The sequence below is a fragment of the Patella vulgata genome, chromosome 6 (assembly GCF_932274485.2).
Source record: "Patella vulgata chromosome 6, xgPatVulg1.2, whole genome shotgun sequence".
Lineage (NCBI taxonomy): Eukaryota > Metazoa > Mollusca > Gastropoda > Patellidae > Patella > Patella vulgata.
The window spans coordinates 27955203-27981544 of NC_065884.2; the positions used below are offsets into that span (position 1 = coordinate 27955203).

Genomic DNA, 26342 nt, shown 5'->3' on the forward strand with positions numbered 1-26342 from the left:
TATTCCATTGAATCAGGTGTTTAGATCTGATCAAATTTCTACGTTAGTAAAAAAAATCTTAACAATTAATTCAACTTATGATTGATCTGTCAAGCAATCAAATGATTAGTGACTAATGAGAAACAATGGCACAAAAAACAAATTCTACATACCACATCTACATCTTGTTGATCATCACTCATATCATCTTCATCTTCACCAGTATCATTACTACGTAAACATAGACGTACTAATTCAGATACTGTAAACGGATTGACAGGTATATCAGATAATTTAACTTTTAACTCTGTATAACCCTGAAATATATACAAAACATAAAATTTATTTATTTATTTATTTATTCTTCAAGTCAAGGTTACAACATGACAATAAATTAATGTATTATAATAAAAACTAGTGTCGCATTGCACGACTGGGAAAGTGACAACAATAAATACAGATATGTATATGAAAATAAGAACTATGTGCTACATTGTAAAGTGGGATGCCAAATGAGACAAGCATAGAGAAATATGATAGGTATGGTGTCATGAAGAGACCTTTTCTTAGGATAGCCCATAAAGCCTGACGTATATAACATCCGTTGCTCATTTCCAATGGGGTCCAAAGTTGCCACGGTCGCGTCAGGTCATCATTGGGAGGCAAAATTTAATAAACATGCCATCACAGCATTGTATCACAAATAATAAAATATATTTACATGTTATACATCAACCAATTTTATTAATAGTAGATTATCAAGCTTGTAGTATCACAGATTAACATTGATGTGAGCTGATCTCTACCCAAGCATTTTGGAACCACAAAGTTGAATAAACTAGATCAATCATAACTCAAATCATAAAATCATATGTAAACTCTTCTATTTAGATGCTTTAACACTTGCAGTATGTTTTGATAATTTATGTTTAAGTTTGTCTGGGCAATATTTAAATGCATTTTTGATGGATAATAAAATCTCTTTACAGCTTTTCATAATGTAGTTTGGACACATTAAATAAATTTTCAGATAACTGCGGTTAAACATAGATTGCAATTACCAATTGTCATAAAGTATGAAATGCATACATTACCTCTGCTATTCCATCTTGTAATAATGTCTGTAATAAGACTCCTAATACTCGTGATAGATAGGCAAAACCATTTGGTCCACTTGCAAGAGCTTTCATTAACGCATCTAAAAACAAAATTACAATAACACATGTTTATTATTCATTTAATGATATTTCAGATCTTGAACATTGAAAACATTCCGACACTGATTTACTGATTTTTACTTTTGTATAAATTGCCCTATCAAAACATTGCAGACACTGGCTAATGTACCTTATTGGTTCTAAAAAATGTTTGATACACCCATTTCTAATGAAAACATAAACATTATTTGCATAAGTTAGTGATGGAATTTTCGATATTTCAATGAATTTGTAGATGTGAGAGAAATGGGGTTTAAGGTCCACTCAACACAAAACTAGGCCATTTCGGGACTAACACATGGTTCAATTTTATTTCATTAATTTACTTGCACGTAGAGGTCTTTAGCAGTGGGAGGAAACGGGAGGACCTGGAGAAAACCCACAAGGTTGGACAGGCGACCCTACTCCTTGTCACGTACAACCAGGGAATCGAAACCCCGCCAGTTGACTCAATGAGAGGAATTTGTAGATTATATAAAATGAAAGACACTAATGTCTTGGAGAATGTTTATATCTTTAAATGCATTTTTATATTTACCGGTATATATAGGATACTCATCATCTGGCATTAATAAACCTTTATAACAACTAATCATCTCCGTTACCATAGCAATATCTCCAAATACTTCATTAGGTAAACTATCAGGACTAGATACTAATTTAGGTACTGGTAATGGTGTCAATTTTAAACCTTGATCTTCATAGCGCTTTATGGACAGAAATAAAAAAGTTTTAAAGAATATAATGAAAGAATCCAAACTGACAGATATAGAATCATTAAGTTCTTGCATGTCTTGTCGCCAGAAATTCTAGAGTGTCCTCGATTGACAGCTTTTGAGGGATAAGAGAATTCACTTTCAGAACCTTTGATCTCATATTCCCCAAATTATTCAGTTAATAACAACATTTGGTTAGCATAACTACACATATCAAACCAAAATTTTATCTTTATGTATGTCAACAAAAACTGTGTCAGTATGGAATTTTATATCAATACATATATTTCACAGGAATGAGCAGACTCTAGCCATCAACATCCCATGCCCTTGCATACCAAAAACTAAGGCAAATTTGTTTCCATGAAAACAGAAGATAGGTTGCCAGGCAACAAAACATACGCCCACAGCAGCTAAATCGTCCAAGCAGTCGACAAGGGTTGTCGCATATTTATTCTTTTGTAGGTATTAGGGGAATTTAATAGCCAATTTCATACAGATGACATTATAATTTTTGTCGTTTGAGGGTTCACAACGTTCTAAAAACTAAAACAAGGGCCGTAACTCTGGAAGAAATCTACAGAAATTGTTGAAATTCAACAGGCTATTTCGTTTTACTAATTTAAATGATGCATATAAATTTCATACAGATTGGATAATAACTTTTGTCGCTAGAGCATTCACAAGGTATAACAAAGTGAAACAAGGGCCATAACTCCCGGCGTAATTAACGGAAATTGCTGAAATTCAATAGGATTTTTATTTTCACTAATTTCAATGATGCATATCAATTCCAAACAGATTGGATGATAACTGTTGTCATTAGAGCGTTCACAAGATTCAACAAAGTGAAACAAGGGCCATAACTTTAGATGTAATTAACAGAAATTGCTGAAATTCAATAGGCTTCTTTGTTTTACTAATTTATATAATGCATATAAATTTCATACAGATCGGATAATAACTTTTGTCGTTAGAGCATTCACAAGGTACAAAGTGAAACAACGGCCATAACTGACGGCGTAATTAACGGAAATTGTTGAAATTCAATAGGATTCTTCGTTTCACCAATTTAAATGATGCATATCAATTTTAAACAGATCGGATGATAACCGTTGTCATTAGAGCGTTCACAACATTCAACAAAGTGAAACAAGGGCCATAACTCTAGATGTAATTAACAGAAATTGCTGAAATTCAATAGGCTTCTTTATTTTACTAATTTAAGTGATGCATATAAATTTCATACAGATCGGTTGATAACTTTTGTCATTAGACCGTTCACATGGTGCAACAAAGTGAAACAAGGGCCATAACTCCAGAAGAAATTAATAGAAGTTATTGAAATTAAATAGGCTTCTCCATCTCACTAATGCAAACAACATATATCAATTTCAAAACAATCAGATGATAAATGTAGTCTGTAGAGTGTTCACAAGAAATTGTGGACGATGGACGGACGGACGGACGTGGGCGACGGCAATATACGACCACATTTCCATTTGGGCGTAGAAAAAAATGATTAAATCTGAGAAATTCAAACTGAACAAAAGGCACAACTACCACAGTAGGCTGATGTGTGTGTACAATTTCATTAGGCACAAAATAATAAACAATAAATAATCTATCAATACATCATTATCGAGAAATGTAATTGATTTGGTAAAATAATATAGCAAATGTTCATATAGATAGCCTTCATAGGGGCTACAAAAGATATTAAAATAAACACAAAAATCACCAATACTGTATAACTTTCATGTAATATCATGACATCACAAGGTAGTTAATGTCACATTTATTACCATAATAACTGAGCTATACTCAATACACCAGAACAGTAAGACATTCATTTCAATATACCGGTATATTAATTTCCCATTCTGCAGTTACTGATCCCAATCTTACAAAAACAAAATCCAACTATTTGACACACATTGAATCAGACAAGGGGAGATAACTCTATTTGTCTTACCTTATTCCTTTCTTGTTTTCTTTCCTGTCTCTTTTTCTTAAAATATGTTTCTCTTTCAGCAGGTGTCATTTTAGCTCTACAGTTTACAGACATAAAAAATATATTATTTTTATGTTTATTTTTGTTTGTAGAGAAATAAGTGGAGAACTGCTATAACTAAAGAGACATATGGCTTGGCATACTCTATTACTAAAAACATTCAAATTGAATTATGAAATCTTAGTGGTGTTTCCTACTGTAATTTTTGGACCATTTTCGCAATGGATATAAAGTATTCTAAAAAACAAATATGAGTTCAAATGAACAGCTCAGTCTATTTTTAAACTTCATACAATATATTCTACTTACATTAACTGTCTTTCTTTATTTTGTTCATATTTTTGGACAACCTCAGCTTTAACTGACTTGGGTAAATTATTACGTTGAGTAGCTGTTAATGTGACTGCAGCTTTTTTCACTAAACCTATAAACTTTGTTTTATCTTCTAAACCCTGTGCTTTTACCAATCTGAAACAATGTTGCAGTGGAACACGGTAAAAAAGTGAAATGTAATACAATGGGTTTAACATCCTACTTTTCTGAACAGACTGGGCTAATGAAGACGGACATGGTAAAGAGATTACCTTAAGCAACTGTACTTCTCATTTTGCGAAAGAATAGAATTCCCACCATCCTGACATTACCATGGTTGTTAAAACATTATTAAAGACATAAAACAACTGAATATAGCAGTCCTTTAAACTCAAAGTCAACACGATCCAATGACATTTAGCGGCCATTGAGTAGTAATAGTAATATTTTGGAAGATAGTTAAATCAAAATGTTGACACAGCTACTCTTTGTATTTCAAATGCCAAAGAATTTTTCAACAGACACATTCTTTTTTAGCACTGCTTGCATTACCTAGGCAAGAGAGAACTGGGCATGAAAAACTTTTAAGAATTGAATCCAGCACAACATATATTTTGAATTAGAAGTCCTAACCACTACTGCACAAACACAATTAAAGTATGAATTATTGTAATAAAGTGGTCTAGTGGTATAACGTGTGCATATGAAATTATAAGGTCCGTCATTGAGTCAAGTGGCGTGGTTTCGATTTCCTGCTTGTACGTGACAAGGAGTAGGGACGATTGTCCCACCTTGTGCGTTTTCTCCAGGTCTTCTATGCACAAGCAAATTATTGAAATAAATTTGAACTAAATGTTACTTCCAAAATAACCTAGTTTGTGTTGAGTGGATGTTAAACTCCATTTTTTCTTTCTCGCTTTGCAACAAATTTGTAAGAGAAAGTTTTTCTTATTACATATTATACTTACTGTGAAACAATAGCAGGGGTTATATTGACAGGTGAAAGTAGTTTTCTTGGTGTAGTCTTACTGGGAGATTTACCTCCCTTTTTTGATGCAACTTCAAACAAGGTCATCTGTTTTAACCCCTAGAAGATGACAATCACCATTAAAATCATACAAATACTGTATATAGTGCATGCTTTATAAAATGTTAAATTATATTTTGTCATAAAATATATAGTATCATGTAAATACCTATGTGGGTTACAGAACTTCTAGGCCTACAAAGATGATCTTTCTAAAATGTACAGAATCCAAAAAATAATTTGAAATTTCTACCTTTTCACTGGACTTTTTCTTTTTTAGTTTTATTTTCACCCTCTCCTCTCCTTTCTTTGGACGGCCTCGTTTCTTCTTGTCACTACTACTGGTAGACTGTTTTTGAGATTTCTTAGGGGAAGATGTTTTCTTTTTCTTAGGGGATTTTTTATTAGCACTTCCTAGATTAATCAAAGGTTCATCATCACTATCCGAACTCGCATCAGCACTTTTACGTTTTTTAGGAGTTAATTTCATTTTCATTAGGGGGGTATCAGAATCACTGTCAGTTCCACCTGTTGATTTTCTGACCACTTTCGATAAAACAACTTCATCATCTGAGCTACTGTCTGGATCAATTTCTATCACACCTTTGTTTACAGATTTTTTCACTTTCATTTCAGTTAATTTCTTTTTTTTCTTAGGTGACTTAGAATTTTTGTCTAATTTTTGTTTCTTTGATGACCTATCCCTTGATTTAGATGCTTTTCTTTTCCGAGATATTTCTTCTTCTGCTCTTTTAGCTGCTTCAGCCATCTTTAAATATGAAAAAATTGTTGTATGACATTTAAATTTCATGCTAACATTATTTCAATTACTTGTAGAAAAATAATTTATTCTATCTAAATATCTTCAATTTGTTTCTACCTCAAATGTCTTCAATTTGTTTCTACCTCAAATGTCTCCAATTTTTTTTCTATCAAATTTTTCCTCAAAATGTCTTCAATCTTTTTTTCAAAATATCTTCAAACTGGCATTGAAAACTAAAAGTTTGCAATATACGCATAGTGTATAGCATCTTAGTGTACTACTTAATGGTGACTATGTCCATTTGAACTATCACTATCTGAGATAATATATCCAACCCACTGCTCCCGTAGTTTGAACACATTTCACAATCAGTGTATTTAGGATCATTAATCTCAAAGAAATGATTATAACGGAATTATTTTATCTCATTATATCATGTCATACTCTTATGATAAAGTGGCCTGCCCCAAAAATTTAATCAAATAAAACAATAATTCGAATATTACCTTGGCAGGAGAAAGTAAAAAATCTGCGAATTTGCTGGGTAATTTGTATTTTTGTACCATTGCCTCATTAACAACCCATGGACTAGTAGGTGTATGTCCAGCTCGTAACGTATTAGCTCTAATAAACAATCTTAATAAATCTTTAGGTGGTGGACGCTCATTTCGCCTGAAAATCCAAAAATCAAATATTTCTATTTCTTTATAATAAATGTTAATTTCTTTTATCAATAATTAGTTTAACTCATAAATGGTAGAAAAAGAAAACAATCTGATCATAGATCATTCATGTTTTGGTACCCTTTCCCTCAAAAGAATATAACAATTGTGAGCAGTTTATCACTCAAATTCTAAATGATTGAATAATTTTACGTGAAACCCAAGTTGCTCTCAAAAATCATCTGTAAAAACTGAAGATAGAGAGCCCTGTTTTTCAAATTTAAAATATTTACAGTCATCAATCAAACACGAGTCATTTCAATAATTTGAAAAAAAAAGCAGTTTTGATATTTATGGTAACTTACGACAAATCAGAAGCTGGTACAGCATTGATGACTTTATCTTCATCTTCCAGACGTATACTATATTTATAAGGTAATAACTGAAAAAAAGAAATTATCAAAATATTTTAATGAGAGATACCATGAGCGAGTCCAGGGGGCGTGGGCTCTATTATAAAATATACTTATATGTGTTAATTAACTTCGTTTTAATCTTCTTTTGATATAATAAAAAAAATACAAATGTTATGATCTTTTTTTTTTTTAAATGTGTAATTTATCTATCTTACATTGTTATCAGAATTTTATAACTTGATACAAATATTTTGAGCAACTTTATATGATTGAATGACTACAAAAACTAGACAAAAGGTAAACCAAGGTTAGCATAAATATTCAATTAAAAACAGATTATTACAGAAATAACAAGCCAACAGTGAGGCTGATCAATGTCCCCCGCCAAAATCCTAAAATAAATAGATGACACATATTAATTAATCGCACATTTATTTTTTTTAAAATTATCAAGCAATTAAACTGATTATCAACTTTACACTAAGTTACATCACTCTATCAGTTATCTTGTCCCAAAGCATCGACCAATAAAATTGGTTAGCTCTGTTTAGCTTTAGCTCGAAATGTTAATCATTGAACTCAGTCAAGACATTCACCTAATGAGCTTCAACATCAAGTTTAAACATTCTACCTCAATTAAAAGCAGAGTTGTTATGTTCCAAAGTCTTGACCAATCAAATTGCTTATCGATCCTAAGCCTAAGCAGAAAATTCTCATCATCAAACTAGTCAAGGTAATGATATAATAAATCTATACTCGGAGTTTCATCACTCACACTTAATTAAAACCAAAGTTATTGGCTTCCAAAGTATCAACCAATCAGATGGCTTATCTCTGCTTACCCTAAGCAGAAAATGCTCATCTTCGAACTCCATCAAGGCATTCGCCTAATAAACACCTACACCAAGTTTGAACATTCTAGCTCAATTAGAAGGAGGGTTATTGTGTTCCAAAGTCATCTTCGAACTCGATCAAGGCATTTGCCTAATAAACACCAACACCAAGTTTGAACGTCCTAGCTCAATTAGAAGGAGAGTTATTGTGTTTCAAAGTCTCGGCCAATCAAACTGCTTATTGCTCTGCTTACCCTGAGCAAAAAATGCTCATTATCGAACTTAGTCAAGGTAATGATGTAATGAAACTATACACCAAGTTTCATTACTCTCACTTAATTAGAACTAAAGTTATTGGGGCCCAAAGCATCAACCAATCAAATTGCTTATCTCTGCTTACCCAAAGCAGAAAATTCTCATCTTCTATCTCCAAGCTCCATCAAGGCATTTACCTATTAATTAAATAAACACCTACGCCAAGTGTGAACATTCTAGCTCAATTTGAATGAGAGTTATTGTGTACCAAAGTCTCGACCAATAAAATTGCTTTTCGCTCTGTTTACCTTGAGCAGAAAATGCTCATTATCAAACTTAGTCGAGGTAATGATGTAATGAAACTATACACCAAGTTTCATCACTCACACTTAATTACAACTAAAGTTATCGTGTCTCAAAGCATCAACCAATCAAATTGCTTATCTCTGCTTACCCTGAGCAGAAAATGCTCATCTTTGAACTCCATCAAGGCATTTGCCTAATAAACACCTACACCAAGTTTGAACATTCTAGCTCAATTAGAAGGAGGGTTATTGTGTTCCAAAGTCTCGGCCAATCAAATTGCTCATCGCTCTGCTTACCCTGAGCAGAAAATGCTCATTATCGAACTTATTCAAGGTTATGATGTAATGAAACTATACACCAAGTTTCATCACTTTCACTTAATTAGAACTTAAGTTATCGTGTCCCAAAGCATCAACCAAGCAATTGCTTATTTCTGCTTACCCTATTAAAGCAGAAAATGCTCATCTTCGAACTCCATCAAGGCATTGACCTAATAAACACCTATTCCAAGTTTGAACATTCTAGCTCAATTAGAAAGAGAGTTATTGTGTTTTATGGCTATTTTTCTTGCTCATCTGAATGTTGTGGCTTTATTATAACATTTACACATTATATATTAAATCAAGCATCATATTACATAATTGTAAGCGTTTTTATACATATTGAAAATTTATACACATGTACCTTGGGCGGAAGCCATTTTTTAGGACTTGCTTCTTTTCCTTCAGATGCACTATTTTCTTTATCACTTGATGGTGAACTACAGTTACTAGTAGGATTGGCCTAAAATAAATATAATTCAAAAGAATAATGAAATATCACAAAGAGACACATCCCAAAGTATAAAATATACATGACAAGCAAACCACTATTTTTTGGTCTGCTGCTTAGAGTTATTGCTTTTGATATTATATCTCTATTATTCTTTCATTCACCGTGGTTAGTGTAGAAGATCATTAAATGGCTAGGAATCTTTAATTATACTCCATTTTTTTATACCCCAAAGTCCCACGAAATGAAGTCCCTGATCAATGTTGTCTTCTATCTGGTTGCTGCATTAACATAGAATAGTAAGAGTTTATTACTTACGTTTACTCCACATGTGTCTACACTGACGATAGTTGCTTTAATTCTGAAAATCGAGTAAAAATTGATAGTAACTTAAAACTTTATTACACTATTAATTAAAGATACATTATGAGAGATTTTAATAGAGAGTTGGCCATTCTTGCTATAACAGTTCAAAAACAGATGATGAAAGAAGAATCTATTGAAAATTTCAGTCAAATTACTTTATTCTGAACAAAGTTATCACCATTGTAATTTTTGACTAGAAATAGGAGTCAACTCTCTCTTCACCGTCTCTGAGAATGGCCGATCGTTTGATTGACAGCCGTTAACTCCGTTAGCCTATTCGGTTTGAGATGGGGTTGCAATTCAATTTGTATCACATTTATTTTTACTACAAATTAAAAATAAGACTTTTAATATATAGATAGCGAAAGTTTGAAAGGAATGGACCAAATCAATGAATCATAATTATAGCTGACTTCTTGTTAGCCTGCGTGCGTGTACTCTTGTATTGTAACTGGTAGGCCTACGTAACTCCCGAAGCAGACAAACAGGAAACAGTGATCCAATGGGGCTGCAATTCAACTGGTGTGATGTTAGCTGTGATGTTTATCAATTTCCATAATTTTTCTGTAAACGCAAGTGACAAAAGAGCGTATAATACCGACATCCAAACTCTCATTTTAACCACAGCTAAACATAATATCAAAACCGTATATATCGAACTTTCAATCAAATTGAATGCAATGCGGCCTCGCTTCGTACACTCTATCATTTAGCCTCGATGTAAAATTTCCGGGAGTATGACGTCAACGTAATGGTTAATCTCCGCTTGGGACGCCATTTAAAAATTTAATCAATCAATGAAATCCTGTTTAAATCCAAGCCATCCGTGGGTCTACAGAGTAGATTTTATGCTTGTTGTGTAAAAGATCTAATTTATAATTTCTATGACATCTGAAGCCTAAATAAAGACTTGCAATAATCAGATTCAGCTCTTGCATAATGTATGTTTAATTGCACATTTATCTTTATGTAAAGCATTGTGTAACACAGGTTATCTATACATAGCTAAGGCAAAAAATACCAATGATCGAACTCATCAAACGTAACTTAGGCTATTGATTAATGAAAACAGACTCTTGAATTTCATCACAAAATCAAAGTTATTATAAGGTATTCCAAAATCTCAACCAATGAAATAGTTTATCTCTGCGGTTGTTATTGCTCATCATCAACATTCTCAATACAAGTTTTGGGAATCGTACACCTTTTCTGAGAAAGGCTGGCACCAAAAGTTATTTGACAACCTTGCAACTCATTTAACACTGCCTATATATGGATACAGAACAGCAATGTATATTCAGTGGTGACAAGTTGTATAGTGTATACTGATACAGGTGGGTACTTTTACTTACGTCTTCGCTGCTGATTTCACTTTTAAAGTTACATGTTCACCAATACATAAAACTTGTTGTAGTTTTAACCATGCCTGATCCACTAAATTATCTAACGATACCGTCGCTGAAAAAAAAAAAATAAGCATTCTGATATTATTGCTGTCCCCTATAAATTTTACAAGAGACTCCATAAGAGACTGATACTGTGAATGCAATACTGTGAATGTATAATCCAAACACGTACGTGTAAGGTGGAATAAATTGTTTTTTGGTGAACAAAGAGCCATAATTCAGTAATAAATTAACAGAATCACAAACAATGTGAATTAGATCTATTTCATACAGCAGTGTATCAACCTTCAATCAAATATCTCAAAGTTTAACCAAAATAATTATAGAAAACAGAATTTTTATTGATTGTAATTCTAAGGGCTATAATTCATTAAAATCCCACAAAATGCAAACTTGATCTCTAACTCTGCAATATAGACCTACAGTCTATCTAATTTCAATCAAATCTCTGAAAGTTTACTTTTAAAAAATTCCAAAAAACAAAAATTACAGACTGGAGAAAACCTATTATAATCCCCTCCAGTTTCAGCTGCAGGGGATAAATATACAATGCTTATTTCCATAAAAATTTCACTATAGCAGTAGGTTTGAATCTTATTGGAAAATTAAGGAACTGAAAACTACATTTTAAAAAGCAAACAAATCTGAATTTTTGTTAGAACCAAGAACTGTATACACAAGCTCATTGATATTGAATTGCATCTAATTTTTAATTTCATTGAAAAGCATCCACCATAACCACAGCTTTTAGATAGGCCTACAATATAAGCCTGAATTCCTAAACCTCATGTTTATGTAGGCTACTTGTTTATAGGATTACCTGCCTGCATATTGATCAACAGTAACACTGCAAATTGGGATGTTGACAATTTAATCTACCTATCAAAAAAATATCTAATGAGGGAAAAATTTGTCATCTTATATTTGTATCAATGTTACCCAAGTTCCAACGAGAAATATTTGCAGTAATAATATTCATTCATCTGCAAAAAAATACTGGTTACCGGGTATTACACAGCAAGTAATTTACCATCAAGCATTGTTTACAAACAGCGCCACCTACTGGCTAAAAATAGTAACATGTGAATGGAATGTTTACTGATGAATTTTGACATTAATTAGGAAAATAATCATTACCATGATGAACAATTTCTAAAGTTGGTTTCTTGAAGCAATCAGAAAATTGATCTTTGATTGTTTTATGGACTGCTTTTTCAGAATTCCATGCCTCTTCATATGACAGATTCACGTGGCCCGTGCATTGACAAGTCCATATTCTTTCTTTGTACATCATACATCTTTGGTCGTATTCACTTTCAATTATTAAGGAAATGTATATAGAAATCGTGTAAAATGTCAATTTATTATGATAAAATTTTCCATAAAGTGCCAAAATTAAGCTCTTAAATTGTTCGGATTTTTATAAAATGGGTCATAAAAACGGCACATCGGCACATTTCTCACAGGTCTGTCAAACTGATGCAAAATGTCTCCTAACAAACATAAGTTGCCATTTTCAACTAAGAAAATCAAGGTGTTATGAACATAATGTTATCATTATTTGTAGAAACTTATTTTAAACCATAAAATAGAATACATGCAATGTCAGTAATTGTGAAAGATATTCCCGTTGCGAGAAATTACCGACAATTTTAGCAGACGACAAAGCTCACGAGAAACAGACAAATCAACATGGCCGACGCAACCACCCTTCGTCAATTACACCGTTTTGTAACGTATTATTTTGATATAACTGACATGTTATACGTGTCAGTTAGTAGCTAAATAACCAAATTTTACTTATATCGAAAAATGTTGTCGTCATAGTAATGTAAACAATGTAAACGTGTGCATTTTCGTCAACTTTTAAAAATTAAAATCATAAGTGGAAACTGTTATGGAAACCTCTCTATATTTACCTGAAATTATAGACCCAAACTCTCCTACGTCCTGGAAAATTACACCTAAATCTGACCATTATTTACCAAGATATCGCCAAAATAGTGAATTTGACAATAGATTTCATGCGGGCCGCCATATTGAATTTTTAGCGATCGCTTGCATAAAAGGATACGACTTCTGTCGGAACTTTTCTCCTGTGTATGGGATCGTGTACACTGCCTCATTCGGTTGAATATCTGCCAATGGCTTCGATGGGGCAAAAATCTTCTTGCCTAAAAGTGGCATTATGACCCAAATCCATTAAAATAACACAATTAATATCGGGTGTTTAAAATCTGGCGCGAACATCCGTGGGATATTTCCCGATAAAAAAAGAAAATAAAGTCACGTGACTGAAGGGATTCCCCTCTCTTAAATCTACGAATACGATGAATTTTTTAAAATTTTGTTATCCATTAGCACACAGTACAGCGAAAATGTGATTTTTTATCATCTTGATTATAAAAAATAATTATTTATAATTAACTTAACCCAACGACCTTGAAATATGGCGGCAAATTCGATGAAAATGGGCAGGTGTTTGACGGTTATTGTTTGGTTTCTTTTATTAATAAAATACAATTATTCAGTATATTTACTATACAGTCTTGCGACATAAGCAATGTTCTAGTGTATCGAAATTATTTATTAGCGAACTATACAATATCAGTATATTAAAATCAGAAGGGGAAGCACGCAGGATTCAGACTCAAATCATAAGACAAATTAAGAAGTAAGCTTCAAAACATGTCAAGTACTAGCTTCTGCTTCCAACTTGACCAAGCTTTCATATCAGATGAAGTTGGGTAGTAATTTATAATGCCCACTGACTTGTCATATGCCCCATAATTATTAGGCTAACCCAGGAGGGCAGGGGCATTTTAAGCCAGCCTTTACCTTCACTAGCTGGACACGCATATTAAAATTAAAGTACTATTTTAGACTGTCTATCAAAATACATTATTTTAAGGCAGTACAGTAGCCTACATACATACTAGTTATTTACTACATAGAACTTAGTAGACAAACTAATGAAATGTGAGAGTTTGTCCTATTCGACAAAGGCAGTGGCTATTTGCCACATGTGGTAAGTAAGAATTTCAAAATAGCCTTACGACTACAGACCACAATTGTTACCCGATTTTAATGAAACTTACAGATTATGATAACATTGATAACATCTCTGAGTAGGAAAACTTTCGGCCACTTCCGGTTGGCGGTTTCCGAGATATGGGGGTTACCACACATTTCATGTGGCACGGCTACAGACCACAATTATGAACCGATATCCATGAAACTTACAGAATATGATAGCATTAATAATATCTCAGACCACAATTATCAACCGATTTTAATGAAACTTGCAGATTATAATAACTTTAATAATATCTCAGAGTAGACAAAATTTCTACCAATTCCGGTTAGCGGTTTCCGAGATATCAGGTTACCACACATTTCATGTGGCACGGCTACAGACCACAGTTATCAACCGATTTCCATGAAACTTACAGAATATGATAACATTAATAATATCTCAGAGTAGCCAAAATTTCGACCACTTCCGGTTAGCGGTTTCCGAGATATCAGGTTACCAAACATTTCATGTGGCACGGCTACAAAACACAGTAATTATAATCTGCAAGTTTCATTGAAATCGGTTGATAATTGTGGTCTGTAGCCGTGCCACATGAAATGTGTGGTAACCTGATATCTCGGAAACTGCTAACCGGAAGTGGCCCAAATTTTGGCTACTCTGAGATATTATTAATTTCATTATAATCTGCAAGTTTCATGGAAATCGGTTGATAATTGTGGTCTGCAGCCGTGCCACATGAAATGTGTGGTAACCTGATATCTCGGAAACCGCTAACCAGAAGTGGCCGAAATTTTGGCTACTCTGAGATATTATTAATGTTATCATATTCTGTAAGTTTCATGGCAATCGGTTGATAATTGTGGTCTGTAGCCGTGACACATGAAATGTGTGGTGACCTGACATCTCCGAAACCGCTAACCGGAAGTGGTCGAAATTTTGCCTACTCTGAGATATTATTAAGGTAATTATAATCTGCAAGTTTCGTGGAAATCGGTTGATAATTGTGGTCTGTAGCCGTGCCACATGAAATGTGTGGTAACCTGATATCTCGGAATCCGCTAATCGGAGATATGATTTTGGCTACTCTGAGATATGATTAAAGTAATTATAATCTGCAAGTTTCATTGAAATCGGTTGATAATTGTGGTCTGTAGCCGTGCCACATGAAATGTGTGGTAACCTGATATCTCGGAAACCGCTAACTGGAAGTCGTCGATATTTTGGCTACTCTGAGATATTATTAAAGTAATTATACTCTGCAAGTTTCATTGAAATCGGTTGATAACTGTGTTTTGTAGCCGTGCCACATGAAATGTTTGGTAACCTGATATCTCGGAAACCGCTAACCGGAAGTGGTCGAAATTTTGGCTACTCTGAGATATTATTAATGTTATCATATTCTGTAAGTTTCATGGAAATCGGTTGATAACTGTGGTCTGTAGCCGTGCCACATGAAATGTGTGGTAACCTGATATCTCGGAAACCGCTAACCGGAAGTGGTCGAAATTTTGCCTACTCTGAGATATTATTAATGTTATCGTTATCTGTAAGTTTCATTGAAATCGGTTGATAATTGCGGTACGGAGACTTGCCACATGTGGCAAATAGTCTCCGGATTGTTTTACCACATGTGGCAAATAGCCCCAGCCATTCGACAAATATAGGCTCTTCTCTTAAAATTGAAGAATTGTTCAGTTTTGGTATCAAATAACTACAACCATAAATTTTCCCAAAAAATCAGTGTAAATTGAAAAAAATTTCACATTTAATTCTGAACTATGTAATTTCTAAACAAGATTAAAGGGTTGATCTGTGTTTAAATTTAGATTAGTTAGCGGAAAGCTTGGAAAAAAAGGACCTGTCACAGACATTGTCAGACACAAATTCAGACATCTATACACACAGTCCTAAATCCTTTAATTGACTTGTATCAGTTGAGAAATTGGCAAATATATCATTTTCTTTTTAAAATCCAACGTTGCTTTTTACAGTGTTATCACATACATGTGCAGGTTTGAAAAGTCTCGCTCACCCAAGCAACATTATCCTTATTTGTTTAACCACAGACTTTGAAAATCAAGACAATTTTAACTCCCACTTTCATTGTGTAGACTTAGTTTTCCATGGAAAAGAAATGATACAATTTCCAAATACCGTCGGTGATTAGAATGTTAGAAAATATAAGTGTTAGAATGATTCCTATGATTGCATAGTAGTGATTTAACAACCTATTAAGTAATAGATTTAGAAATGATTATATTAATTAGATATAGAAAAAATGCAATTATCACTTTAATGTCAGGCTGCTGAGGCAGAAGCCCTTTGGTGTCTGTTGGTTTGTTCAACATAGATTTGTCTTTTTTCATTCTCATTTTTAATACATGTACAGCACAAATTTCGGAAGTACTAACATTATTATTTCAAGGTTTTGAAAGATTAAGTGGCCAAGACGGCTTGCTTACTAATTTTAATTTAATTTTTAAATACTGACAGTTAAAGAACGAAATGGGTTTAGTAAACTATTTGTCTTTAAACATAAAATTTGAATGAAGTCAGATTGCTGTCCTAAATAACAAGTTTGATTATTTTTATTGCAGATTAAAAAATTAACTAGTGATGTATCATGGGCGTGACTAATTTATGGACGATATTAGCACCAGTAAAGCAACATACATTATTATCTGAACTTAAAGGACAGACGTTAGCTGTAGATTTATCAATTTGGGTTTGTGAAAATCAATCTGTGAGACAGATGCAAGGTGTGGTTGTTAAACCTCATCTCAGGTAATAAAGTTACAACTTCATTTATAACAGGATTTGCCATAATTGTGCAAAAATTTTACAGCACCCCTAAAGCATATCCTGTCCCGCACACTGATGTGAGAGAGAGAAATGGGGTTTAACATCCACTTGACACAAACTAGGTCATTTCGGGACTAATATACGGTTCAATTTTATTTCAATAATTCGTTTGCACGTACAGGTCTTTAGCAGTGGGAAGAACCGGAGGACCCGAAGAAAATTCACAAAGTTGGACAGCGACCCTACAACGTGTAACTAACAATTGAGGAATCGAACCACTCCAGTTGACTCAATAACAGATCTTATGATACAACGCCCATCGCGCTAACCATCCCCCACCCCCTGCACGTTAATGTACTTGATATAAAGCAAAGTTTAATTTGTAATGTTTGTCCAGCCATCAATATTCGATGGATGTAACCTGTCCAATGAAGTACCCATCTAAAGGCTTCCACTCTTTTCAAGAATTGTGTTAATATAGTTTAAATAGAATTGAAATGGACAGAATAAAATATACAAAATTCTGTATGGTGAATCTTGAATGTAAATTATTTATGATTATATTTTTCAGAAATTTATTTTTCCGTGTTTCCTACCTGACACAGTTGGGTGTAAAGCTGGTATTTGTTGTAGAAGGAGAGGCACCAGAATTAAAATGGGAAGAAATGTGGAAAAGACAACAAGCTAGGGGTTTAGTAAAACCAGGCGCTACATTTAAAGGCGGTAAAAGAAAGAGATCACAGTTTACTTCATGTTTGAAAGAGGTTAGTGTATGTATCTATATACATGTTGTAAATTCACAGTGCAGTATTTGGGTGCCGCAGTGGCTCAGTGAGTAAGGCACTGGCCTGTTAACCTGGGGGTCCTGGTTTAGATGCAGGTGTTGGTTTTGAAGCAGGTGTAATTGTACTAGAAAATTCCTCAGGATTATCAAGCATGGTTTCTCTCTTGTCAGTGTTGCAGGACGGATAGTCTTGCAAGGAATTGCATCTAGTCATTTGGATGGGACAAAAGAACGAGGTCCCATGTACACCATAGCAAGCACATAAAAGAACCTTTGACAGTTGGAATTCAGTTACTGTCCAAGCAAAATTTACCTCAAAGCACACTGCATGACGTATGTCCATCTTCATTAGCATGGTTTGAGCAGAAAAGAAAGGCTTTAAACCCCATAATTTTATTAATTCGGCCCAGTCTCCTACTGTGTCCATAAGTTTGAAGTTCATCACAGATTTATAATTTTCATGGTTTCTTATTATATTTTTATATGCCTACATTTTCATGTGGATGTATATTGTCGTCGCACCTATCTGTCTGTACGTTCACATTTTGTTTGTGGACACTCTACTGGTCACAATTTTTATCTATTTTTACTGAAACTTGAAATATAGGTGTATCTCCAAAAGATCTTGGTTCATTTCTAAATTGGCATGAATCGGATTGTAACTTCATGGATTATGGTCCCTGATTGTACAAAAAACAATGTTTTTAGCTTGTGGACACTCTAGAGGTCATAATTTTAATCCAATTTTGATGAAACTTGAAATGTATGTTTATAACACAAAGATCTCGGTTTCTTTCGATATTCGGGTATTTTTGGCTTGTGGTCCCTCAAAAGGTCACAATTTTTATCCGATTGAAAAAAAACTTTTAAATATATCACCGTTACACCAAATTGAGGGTTGAGTTCATATTTCGTGAAAATCTGACAGATCTGACAGACAAAATGGCCGCTCCTTAAACGTAAATATGGTATATCAAGGTTGTGCACCCTCTAGCACAATTTTGATCTGATTTTGATGAAACTTTAAATTTGTGTTTATATCACAAAGTTCTCAGTTCCTTTTGATAATCACGCATATTGGAACGAAACTTCCTGAATTTTGCCCCTGATTGTTCGAAAAATCACGTTTTTGGATTCAATTTTAAAAAACGTTTAAATTTGTGTTTATATCACAAAGTTCTCAGTTCCTTTTGATAATCACGCATATTGGAACGAAACTTCCTGAATTTTGCCCCTGATTGTTCGAAAAATCACGTTTTTGGATTCAATTTTAAAAAACGTTTAAATATATCACTGTTAAAACTCAATGTAGGTTTCGTTAGTTTTATAGTTTTTATTCAGATTTGTATCTGAATAGGGATTAAGGAACAGGCATAGCCTATATTGATCCCCTCTCCCTAGGTTGTAGGTTGAGTTTGAATTTCATAAAAATCTGACCGAAACTGCTGGACAAAATGGCCGCTCCTTGTACGCAAATAGTCTAAAAGTATGTAATACCAAGGTTGTGGACCCTCTTGAATTCACAATTTTTATTCAATTTTGATGAAACTTGAAATGTATGTTTATATCACAAGTATGTTTAATATATCACCGTTACACCTCAGTGAAGGTTGAGTTCAAATTTCGTTAAAATTAAAACCCAACCGAAAATGCCGGATAAAATAGCAGCTCCTTGTACGCATATAGTTTATATGTAATACCAACATTATGGATCTTCTAGAAGTCACAATTTTTATACGCCCACATTTTCATGTGGACGTAGATTGTCGTCGCCGCTGTCCATCTAAACGTCCGTCCGACCACAATTATTTTTGGACACTCTACAGGTCACCATTTTTATCCGATTTCAACGAAACTTGAAATATAGGTTTATCTCCCTAAGATCTCGGTCCCTTTCGATATTGGCATGTATCGGACTGTAACTTCATGGATTATGGCCCCTGATTGTACGAAAAATCGCATTTTTAGCTTGTGGACCCTATAGAGGTCACAATTTTTACCCGATTTTGTAAAATTGTAAGTTTATAACCCAAAAATCTTGGTTCCTTACAATATTTGCGCATATCGGACCTGAATTATGGCCCCTGATTGTACGAAAAATCACGTTTTTTTAGCTTGTGGACCCTATGGAGGTCACAATTTTATTCCTATTTTAAAAAAACCTTTTGAATAATATCACTGTTTCACCTAAATGACGGTTGAGATCAAATTTCGTGAAAATCAGACCAAAACTGCCGGACAAAATGGCCGCCCCTTGAACACAAACAGTGTAAAAATATGGTATATCTAGGTTGTGGACCCTCGAGAGCTCAGAATTTTGATCAGATTTTGATGAAACTTGAAAAACATGTTTGTAACCAAATGATCTTGGTTGCTGTCGATATTTGCACATATCGGATCGTAACTTCCTGAATTATGGCCCCTGACTGTACGAAAAATCACGTTTTTAGTTGTGGTCCCTCTAGAGGTCACAATTATTATCTGATTTAAAAAAACATGTGAATATATCACCGTTACACCATAATGATGGTCAATTTCGAAGTTCGTGAAAATCGGACCAAAACTGCCAGACAAAATGGCCGCCCGTCTACTCAATAGTGTAAACATCTGGTATATCAAGGTTGTGGACCCTCTAGAGCTCCCAATTTTGATCCGATTTTGATGAATCTTGAAATGCATGTTTATAAATGCATGGTATTTAGTTCTTTCCTTGAGAAACATTACTAGAAAAGATGCTTTTTTTTACAGTGCATGATGAATTTATGTTCAGTAAGTTATTTTAGTGGGATTTAGTGCTGTATATACAGTCAGGACCAGAGCTTTGGAGGCCCTATAAGCACTGAAAAGATTATGGTAACATTGTAATTCATAATGAAAACAAAACTTACTTTAAGATTTATATACAGTAGCCGCTACAGCATCAGTATTACGTAGCATAAAAAAATGTCATATTGGATTGAGAATGCATAGACGTTTCTAAATCTGTGAGGCCCTCTTTCTTTAAGGCCCTAATAAGCCTGTGCTTATTTTGCTTAATGGTTAATTAAGGCTGTGTACAGTAATAATAGCTATGGTTTATTGTAGTGTTGTCAGCTGTTAGATCTACTAGGTATACCACATATAACTGGTAATGGAGAAGCTGAAGCAATGTGTGCTACATTAAATGCTGCAGGGGTAGGTTGCTTTAACTTTCCTTAATGAATTCTTTTTCAGTTTAACAAGGGCCTGTCAAGACATCCTGGTAGACCCCAACAGTTCATGCAGCTGCTATCACTATAAACCGGGTATCATTTAATCTTTGTATCCAGCACTAATTTCTTTCACATTCGTTTAATATCAAATCTTGGTTTAAAAAGTCGTAAAAATCAATTAATTTCACCCCAAATCATCTAATTTTTACTTGTGTCCAGTTTAAAGCTGACTGATTAATTCTGATAATGAGTGTCCAATATACAAGTATTTAATTTCTCGATCACTGTTAAAAATTTTTTAATTTTTGTTTATTTTTTAACAGCATTTATTTAAGCAGCATTATGAAAGATAAATAGTTCAAATGCAATAATAGTTCAAAAATAAATAATGAAACTTGAATATTTTGAAATTTTCAGTCAAATTACTTTATTCTGAGCAAAGTTATGAATATTTAAAGTTATGTTTAAAATTTTGACAAGATTTAGCCTAAATAGTCTCATTTGTCAAGTACCATTGCTACACTATTAAGGAAAGTCTTGATTATCCATTTAAAGGTTATTATCTCGATCATTCAATGATCTAGAAAGTTGATTATGGGCTTTTCATGTAAATAAATGTCTAAAATTATATAACATTAGAAGCCAGGAAAAAAACTTCAATAGCGAGATTAAACTCTTATCTCTTCATATGCCCACATGGAAATGTGGTTGTATATTGCCGGTCTTCCTCAATTTCTTGTTAACACTCTACAGACTACATTTATCATCTGATTCTTTTGAAATTGATATATGTTGTGTACATCAGTAAGATGAAGAATCCTATTTAATTTCCTTTAATTTCCTCTGGAGTTATCACCCTTGTTTCACTTTATTGAACCTTGTCAACGCTAACAACAAAACACAGAAATTGTCTGTCACTGTATCTTGCTAAACATCTTGTTGATTTTAGTCAAGTAGATATTTTAGCACAAACCCTGAAAGGTAAGTGCATATTTATTCAACATTCATTTATATATATTACTACAGTTAGTTGATGCATGTATAACGGATGATGGAGATGCCTTTCTTTATGGTGCACAAACTGTCTACAGAAACTTTACCATGAACACAAAGGTAACATATATTTTAGTAAATCCAGGGTGAATTGAGGAAAGCTTGGGAGTCTACTGAATGGAATGGAATAGGGTTTAAAGTCTTGTGAACACAATGTTGTGGTCATTTCGAGACTAACCTATGGTTATTTTATTTTGATGGTTATATGTGTAGGGCATAATATTGTGTAGACAGTGGGGTTTCTGTCCACTCCTCTTCACATTCGAAATGTCAAGGGTTCTTTTATATGTATGCCAATATGTACCTTATTATTTTTGTCTCTTCAGAATAACTAGGCACACATTTCATGACAGCCCCACAGGACCTACATGTGACAAAGTGAAAAACGGGCTTGAAAATCCTGGGACATTCTACTTGAAAGCCCCCTACCCTACTGCTCAACTGTCACAGCTCCCTGATATACAAGGTCACATTGACATTGCATTTATCAAATCTCCTGACCATGACATTTCAAAGAACTGCAAGTGGGCAAAATTCCCTTCTCTCTCATCGCTAGTACTGGGGCCTGTTTCAGAGAATAACTAAGATAAAATCCAAATTTTAGTAATTTGATTGGATAATATTAGATTGATTTTAGTGCTTAGCCAATCAAAATTGAAGTATCTCTAGTAAAATTGGATTTTATCTTTAGTTAAGATTTGGAGAAACAGGGCCGAGGTAAATAAAATGACCATACGGTATATTAGTTTGATCTATGAGAAGTGGTAACAAGATATTAAATAAACTCAAATATGCAGATAAATAGTATTTCACGCTATTACCATATCAAGGATTGACAGATCATTACTCTTGCCTTATAAGCTTATATTATTTTTGATGTAATTTTGTAATGACTTGCCAAATTCTGTCAAGATACATTAATCATTTTTTGTAAGCAGAATGCATATTACAATCTGTTAATTTGGGCAGTTGGGTAAAACTTGCCAAATACATAAGAAGTGTTTTAGAAAGTAAGAACCTGTATGGTGCTTAATATTTGTCACTACAGTATATGGTTATGTATACCATTTTTGATCAATAGTGAAGACTGATTTCAGTAACTGAATTATTTGATTATTTATAATAATTGCCATATAATATTTTGCCAGGATCCACATGTAGAGAGTTTTAAAATGGTGGATATAGAGAGAAAACTATGTATAACTAGACAGAGTCTAGTAGGATTATCGTTATTATTAGGATGTGATTATTTACCTGGTGGTGTGTGTGGTGTAGGAGTAGCTAATGCTGTTAAACTATTGAAGTCTTTATCTGGTATAGATATAATACATAGGTATAAACATTAACCCCCCAAAATTTATTGTCAGTCCGAGTGAGAGTTTAGATCAAAAACCAGAGATGGTTTACCAGTCATTTTTTTCTGTATTTAGCTGTTAAGCTGAAAAGAGCTCTGCTTAATTTGCAAAAGTCAAAATTGGCTCTCCTAACAAAGTTCCCCCAGTTTGGACTAGGTAGGGACTTTGGTAAATAAGGAGAGTTATCATAAGGAGAGTCATTCTATCCATTCATAAGGCTGAGGTACTTGTACTTAGTGTACAAGGTTTAGAGTCTATATAGCCAGGACTTCACTCTAAGCTTGGAAGTATACTGTCTGTCACAGACAATGTCAGGTAGCTTACAAATACAGACTTTGTCAGACACAACCTCTCTGGTACCTGTCATTTGGCCAGTCACAACCTTGTCTAATTTCTGTGTTTTTGTTGAAATTTTCAAAACATTTCCAGCACAAAGTTAAAAATGTCTAGAACAACCTCTGCAGTGCCCCAACATTTTGTCAGGTACACCTAAGATCATTATTTCCAGGTCAGTAAGTAGCAGAGTTGCATAATTTCACTGTGACTTCTCACCATTTGTCAATGATATAAAATAAAATATGGCCATTATGGGGAGCAATTTTCAGCTGAAATTTACAGGGTATTTTGAAAACAGTTGTAAACACCAAGAAGTTGAATCTGGATATGTTGATTCAACTAAAGATTGTTTAAGTACAAGTGCTATATGTAATGATTTTGGGTTCATGCTATATGACATTAAGAGCTCAGTTTGAAGAAGATTTACTATAATAGATGAAGTAAGACTTGCTTGTCTTATTATGTTTCTAACAGGTTTCTTACTGTACTTGCTTGAAAATGTTGATAGAATAATCTTCGAAAGGTCGCCCAAATAAATTAAGTATTTTTTCTTTCATAAAAGTATATATTATAGTTTATTTACCATGTTTGTAGGTTTCATGAATGGAGAAATATGAGTTTATCACAGTGTATTGATAAAATAGAAGTTAATATAAGAGATAAAGCTATGAAAGTATCAGATTTTCCTCAACAGCAGGTATATTCAACTTAATATATCTAACACTCAATTAATTCTAAAAATGTAACCAAGGAATCATAGGTACCCACAGTTTCCTTTCATCAAAGACCACACACTTTATAATTCAGTTGTCATTTATAATAAATTGAGGCTATTCTGTAAAGATCACTTCCATAGCACTCCCAAACTCGCTGACTTGCTTGACTTAGCTAGCCCTGATTATCATTTACTTGTTGATTGCCAACTGATGCTTTATATAGTAATTTGTTAGCAACAATGTTCTATAAACAAAGAGAAAAAACAGATCTCTGATTGGATCTGTTTTAAATCTGTTTGAATCCAAGCCAGGAGATTATCAAACATTGGTATTTTAATTTTGTTTTCTTAATAAATTGTTAAATAATCGATCTGAGAATATCTTAGCATGGATTAAGCCGTGAGAAATGTGCTATTTTAGCAAAAAATGTAAATCGTACATCATTACTTAATGTACTCTTATCGACATCTTGCCTTTGGTTGAAGAAGTATAATATACATGTACCCTGATGTATTAATTGTCCTCTATTTCACAGTTGAGATTTTTAAAGAATGGTTTATATGGTGACATATCAATTTAGTATTTAATCTGCACATTATGAAAATTATGTATGCGGATATAAAAATATTTTGTGAAATAAATCCTTTTTTAGGTAATAGATGAATTTCTTTTGGTAAAAGAAAAACTACCAAGTAAACCTTTTCAGTGGAAGAAAGCGAACATATCAACAGCACAGGTAAGTTACTGTAACTAAAAACTAAAATAATATTTAGTGCTAGTGATTGCCCACATTACTGTATCATCTATATTACTTTTGAAAAATTAATTGAGATCCATTAATGTTTATTTATGTGAGCACAGGCATATTTACAGTAGAGCTCCTTTTTTTCTGGAGACTAATAATCTCCTCTTCATTAATATTTCAATAAATCCATTGTTTTAGCAATCAACTAGATTTATTTTTCAAGTTGTTAATAATGGCGTGGTGATCGAGGAATGACAATAGCAAAACTAACATAATGAAGTAATATTATAAAAAGATTGCAGATCTAGCATTCTTGAAAATTAAGCCAAAATAGTGGGACAACCCTTGTGATAAATGGAGGAGATGATCCAGTAGTCCTGAGGAGTTTCTCTAGTATGGTAGAGACCAATCTGCAGACAAATGAAGCTTGAATTGTGCACCAAAGTGGTTCTTGAGTCTACACAAAGTCTTGCATCTTTAGTACAACTGTGTTACCAGATTGTTACCTCATGAAACTTTCAATAGTGTTTCATATCTTATTTTTGTAGACGTTTGCTTTGAGTAAACTAGATTGGCCGATAGAATATACATTAGAGAAAGTATTACCGTTAGTTACATTATGGAGTATGTTGGATAGAAAACAACATGGACCATCCACAAAACATATACAACCCCACAGGTACTTTGATTTGAATTGTTGAGTTTAAATTTTTCATGAGTTCAATAACATTGTATTTAATAGAATATCAATATTCCTTGTTCTTTATCAATCTGATTATATTACAGGTCTAAATTTTGTTTTATTATTTTATACTTTCAATGGCCTCCACACTATACTATGGGTTCAGCTAGAACTTTGACTTCATGATGAAAATTATTTATATTTAACTTTTATTTTAATTCATTGCACAGTTTGTGTAAATCACAATTAAACAGATTATTTAATTGACTAAACAGAATACTGTTTATCGAAACGCTCACTGTAGTGAAGACAAACAAAACTAAATTTGAACGATAAAAATCAAAATGAAATGGTATCTTTGTTTTACCGGTAATCAGGCTGGTGCAGACCCAGTTAAACTTATCCAGACTTTGTTTGAGGCTTTCAAAGATAATTTTCTGTGACTGAAGAAATGGAAACATCAAGAAGTTTGAAATTATTATAAATCTGTGCACATACAGCAAAATATGTGAATTTTAATTAACACAATTTAATGGTAACTGGCAAGATTGGAACGGAGTGAGACCCAATAATAATCAAAATCTTACTCTATTGTACC

General features: G+C 33.3%; 2 protein-coding genes across 4 annotated transcripts in view; one reads left to right on the forward strand and one right to left on the reverse strand.

Moving 5' to 3' along the window:
- LOC126824710 (tyrosine-protein kinase BAZ1B) overlaps positions 1 to 13298 on the reverse strand; it is a 39752-nt gene extending 26454 nt beyond the window's left edge. For 2 of the 3 annotated variants that reach the window (XM_050554043.2, XM_050554041.2), the window contains exons 1-14: positions 13118 to 13298; positions 12181 to 12356; positions 10990 to 11095; positions 9590 to 9632; positions 9185 to 9283; positions 7056 to 7132; positions 6535 to 6700; positions 5519 to 6034; positions 5207 to 5325; positions 4236 to 4394; positions 3888 to 3963; positions 1735 to 1903; positions 1074 to 1177; positions 153 to 296 (exon numbers count right to left, since the gene is read on the reverse strand). In XM_050554043.2, coding sequence (XP_050410000.1) covers positions 153 to 296; positions 1074 to 1177; positions 1735 to 1903; positions 3888 to 3963; positions 4236 to 4394; positions 5207 to 5325; positions 5519 to 6034; positions 6535 to 6700; positions 7056 to 7132; positions 9185 to 9283; positions 9590 to 9632; positions 10990 to 11095; positions 12181 to 12356; positions 13118 to 13230 — 2067 coding nt within the window. In that variant the 5' untranslated portion in view covers positions 13231 to 13298. Of the gene's footprint in view, positions 1 to 152; positions 297 to 1073; positions 1178 to 1734; positions 1904 to 3887; positions 3964 to 4235; positions 4395 to 5206; positions 5326 to 5518; positions 6035 to 6534; positions 6701 to 7055; positions 7133 to 9184; positions 9284 to 9589; positions 9633 to 10989; positions 11096 to 11982; positions 12075 to 12180; positions 12357 to 13117 lie in introns of those variants that run through there. The other variant, XM_050554044.2, reaches the window with a different exon arrangement.
- Positions 13299 to 16690: 3392 nt separating this feature from the next.
- Positions 16691 to 25317, forward strand: LOC126824326 (flap endonuclease GEN homolog 1). The gene is made up of 8 exons (XM_050553526.1): positions 16691 to 16864; positions 17454 to 17646; positions 20751 to 20840; positions 21884 to 21970; positions 23059 to 23243; positions 24196 to 24298; positions 24970 to 25053; positions 25261 to 25317. Exons 1-8 carry the CDS (start codon positions 16704 to 16706, stop codon positions 25315 to 25317), a joined length of 960 nt encoding a protein of 319 aa, XP_050409483.1. The 5' UTR covers positions 16691 to 16703.
- The last annotated feature ends 1025 nt before the right edge of the window (positions 25318 to 26342 follow it).